Source organism: Phodopus roborovskii, unplaced genomic scaffold (genome assembly GCF_943737965.1).
Source record: "Phodopus roborovskii unplaced genomic scaffold, PHOROB, whole genome shotgun sequence".
In the NCBI taxonomy this organism is placed as follows: Eukaryota; Metazoa; Chordata; class Mammalia; order Rodentia; family Cricetidae; genus Phodopus; species Phodopus roborovskii.
The window spans coordinates 902,506-904,943 of NW_026125540.1; the positions used below are offsets into that span (position 1 = coordinate 902,506).

The 2,438-nt window shown below is 41.4% G+C and overlaps 1 protein-coding gene across 1 annotated transcript; it reads right to left on the bottom strand.

The window, feature by feature from the left end:
- Positions 1–825: 825 nt before the first annotated feature.
- Positions 826–1,998, bottom strand: Pabpc4l (poly(A) binding protein cytoplasmic 4 like). The gene has a single exon (XM_051176893.1). The coding sequence runs from the start codon at positions 1,980–1,982 to the stop codon at positions 870–872; it is 1,113 nt and encodes a 370-aa protein (XP_051032850.1). The 5' UTR covers positions 1,983–1,998; the 3' UTR covers positions 826–869.
- Positions 1,999–2,438: the final 440 nt, after the last annotated feature.

Here is a 2,438-nt window from a genome sequence, read left to right on the forward strand (position 1 = left end):
TAAGCATGAAATGAAAACCTAAAACCATATCACAATGAATTGCATGGGTGTGAAGGGATTTAAGATGAAGTATCCCACAACTATATAGATAAAGGTTTATAACATGAGGGAATATAAAAATATAAAAAGTAAAACTTACTATATAAGCACAATTATACAGTGAGAAAACACTCATATTAAAGACACACACAAAAAAAATGTAACCAAAAACTAAAACATTCCCTCTACCACTATTTTAATGTAGACTATTAGAAAGCCAAACCCACCAGGATATGTGTGTGTTTGTATGTAAGTATGTATATGTGAATGTATATTACAACTATTGCTTGGTACTGAAAATATTAATTGAAAAGTAAAATTGTTAATTCACTAAATTCTGACTAACAATTTCTAAATTTTTGAGGTACAAAAAAAGAGAAAAAATACTTCTATGAAAAAGTTAAATTCTTCTTGGTTAAAAATAAACTATCATAAAACTTGTTTGTGGGCACTTTTCATAGGAGAAATTAAAGCTCGAAACAGTATTTTAAAAAAGAATGGAATATGCAATAAATACAAGTATTTGTTTCACTTAGTTCAAAATATAACCAAAATGTAACCAATTAAACAGTTGTGAATATCCAAATAAGAAACAAAAAATTTAAAAAATGAGAATGTATCCTGTAAAACAAACCAAGTTCTAACGCACATTTGCATTTTCATACACAGATAAGAAAAGTTCTTGTATACACAATTCGTTGCACAAGTGCAATGTATTAAGCAGCCACCAAGGTCTGAAGCTTACCCTTATAGCACCCTACAGGTGGAGAACGGTGTTGTTCTCCTAGCTGCTTCTCAGATTGGCGAGGTAGAATTTTTGTTGTTGTTATTCAGTGCTTCTGACCCAGTGCAATGTTGAGGGGTTTGTTGCCCAGGATGCGGCCATTCATCTCAGCCATTGCTTTAGCAGCTGCTTCAGGAGAGAAGAAGCAGATCAAGCCAAACCCTTTGCTCTGCCCTGCTTCCTGCATCACCTTAACTCTGCAAATGGACCCAAATGAAGAAAATTCCCTGCGCAGTGTTTCGTCATCGATGGTTTCATCCAGATTCTTAATGTAAAGTTTCGCTGCTTGTCGTGCACGGATTCTTTCCCTTTTCATCTGTTCAAACTTTTCCTTTAACTCAGCCTGGCGTTCTACTTTCTTCTGGGCTCTGCCTACAAAAATTGTCTGCCCGTTTATGTCCTGTCCATTCATTTCTTCAACTGCATTTCTGGCAGCCTCATGGTTATAAAAACTCACAAACCCGAAGCCTTTGGACTTCCCATTAGCATCTTTCATCACCTTAACGCTCAAAGTTTGACCATATTTGCTGAAAATGTCCTTGAGCCCCTCGTCGTCCATATCATCCCCAAAATTTTTGATGTACACGTTAGTGAATTCACTGGTTTTGCTTCTGAGCTCAGCCTCCCGATCCTTACGGCTTTTGAATCTGTCCACAAACACTGCACAGTCCCTCAGCAGCTTCCCATTCATCTCCTCGATGGCCTTGTCTGCAGCACTTTGTTCCTGGTAGTGCACGAAGCCATAGCCCTTGGAGCCTTCTTCGTCACTCATCACCTTGGAGGACAGGATCTTTCCAAAGGGTAAGAACTGTTCATACAAGGTTTTGTTATCAATGGATTTGTCCAGATTCTTAATAAACACATTCCCGATTCCTGATTTCCTCAGGTAGGCATCCCGCTGAGACCACATGAGACGAATGGATTTGCCTTGGATCAAGTCAAAGTTCATGGTATCTAAGGCCCTCTGGGCATCATCCAGCTGGAGAAAGTTGACATAGGCATAGCCTAGTGAACGACGGGAAACCAGATCCCTGCAGATGCGTATGGACAACACAGGTCCCACTGTGTTGAACTTCCTGAATAACACATCCTCAGTAACATCTTCGTGGAGGTCTCCCACATACAGGGAAGCTGCACGATACTTGGCTTCCAAACTCATGTTTTCGTTGTTTTGTTTGCTCTCCCCCCCCCCCAACTCTATAAGCCTGTTCCCAATAGCTAACAAGGATGTATATACTTCAAGTAAGGAAGCCTGAACATAACTCAGGGCCTATTCCTTCCTGGTGGCCCCTGATGACCACTTAAAGGTCCAGCTGCAGGGCCAGTTGCATTTTCCCCAAGTCAGACAACACCCTCTTATAGAAAAAGTCAAAGCCAATGTCCTTTCCTGGTAGTTGGCAATCTGCCTTCAACTTTCAGACGCTGATTTTCCTTCCCTTTCAACTCAGGAACAACTTACATGTGGCTGGCCAGGGCAGGCCCTCCATCTGTGTCCACCCCAGCAGCTGGTGGCTGCTTTCCGAGCATAGACAGGCCTTGTTCCTCTGGATTAGACTTCTAGCCAAGCTGGAAGCTAGCAAGGCCGCTGGGGGCATGCAGCTCAGGCCCAGATCTT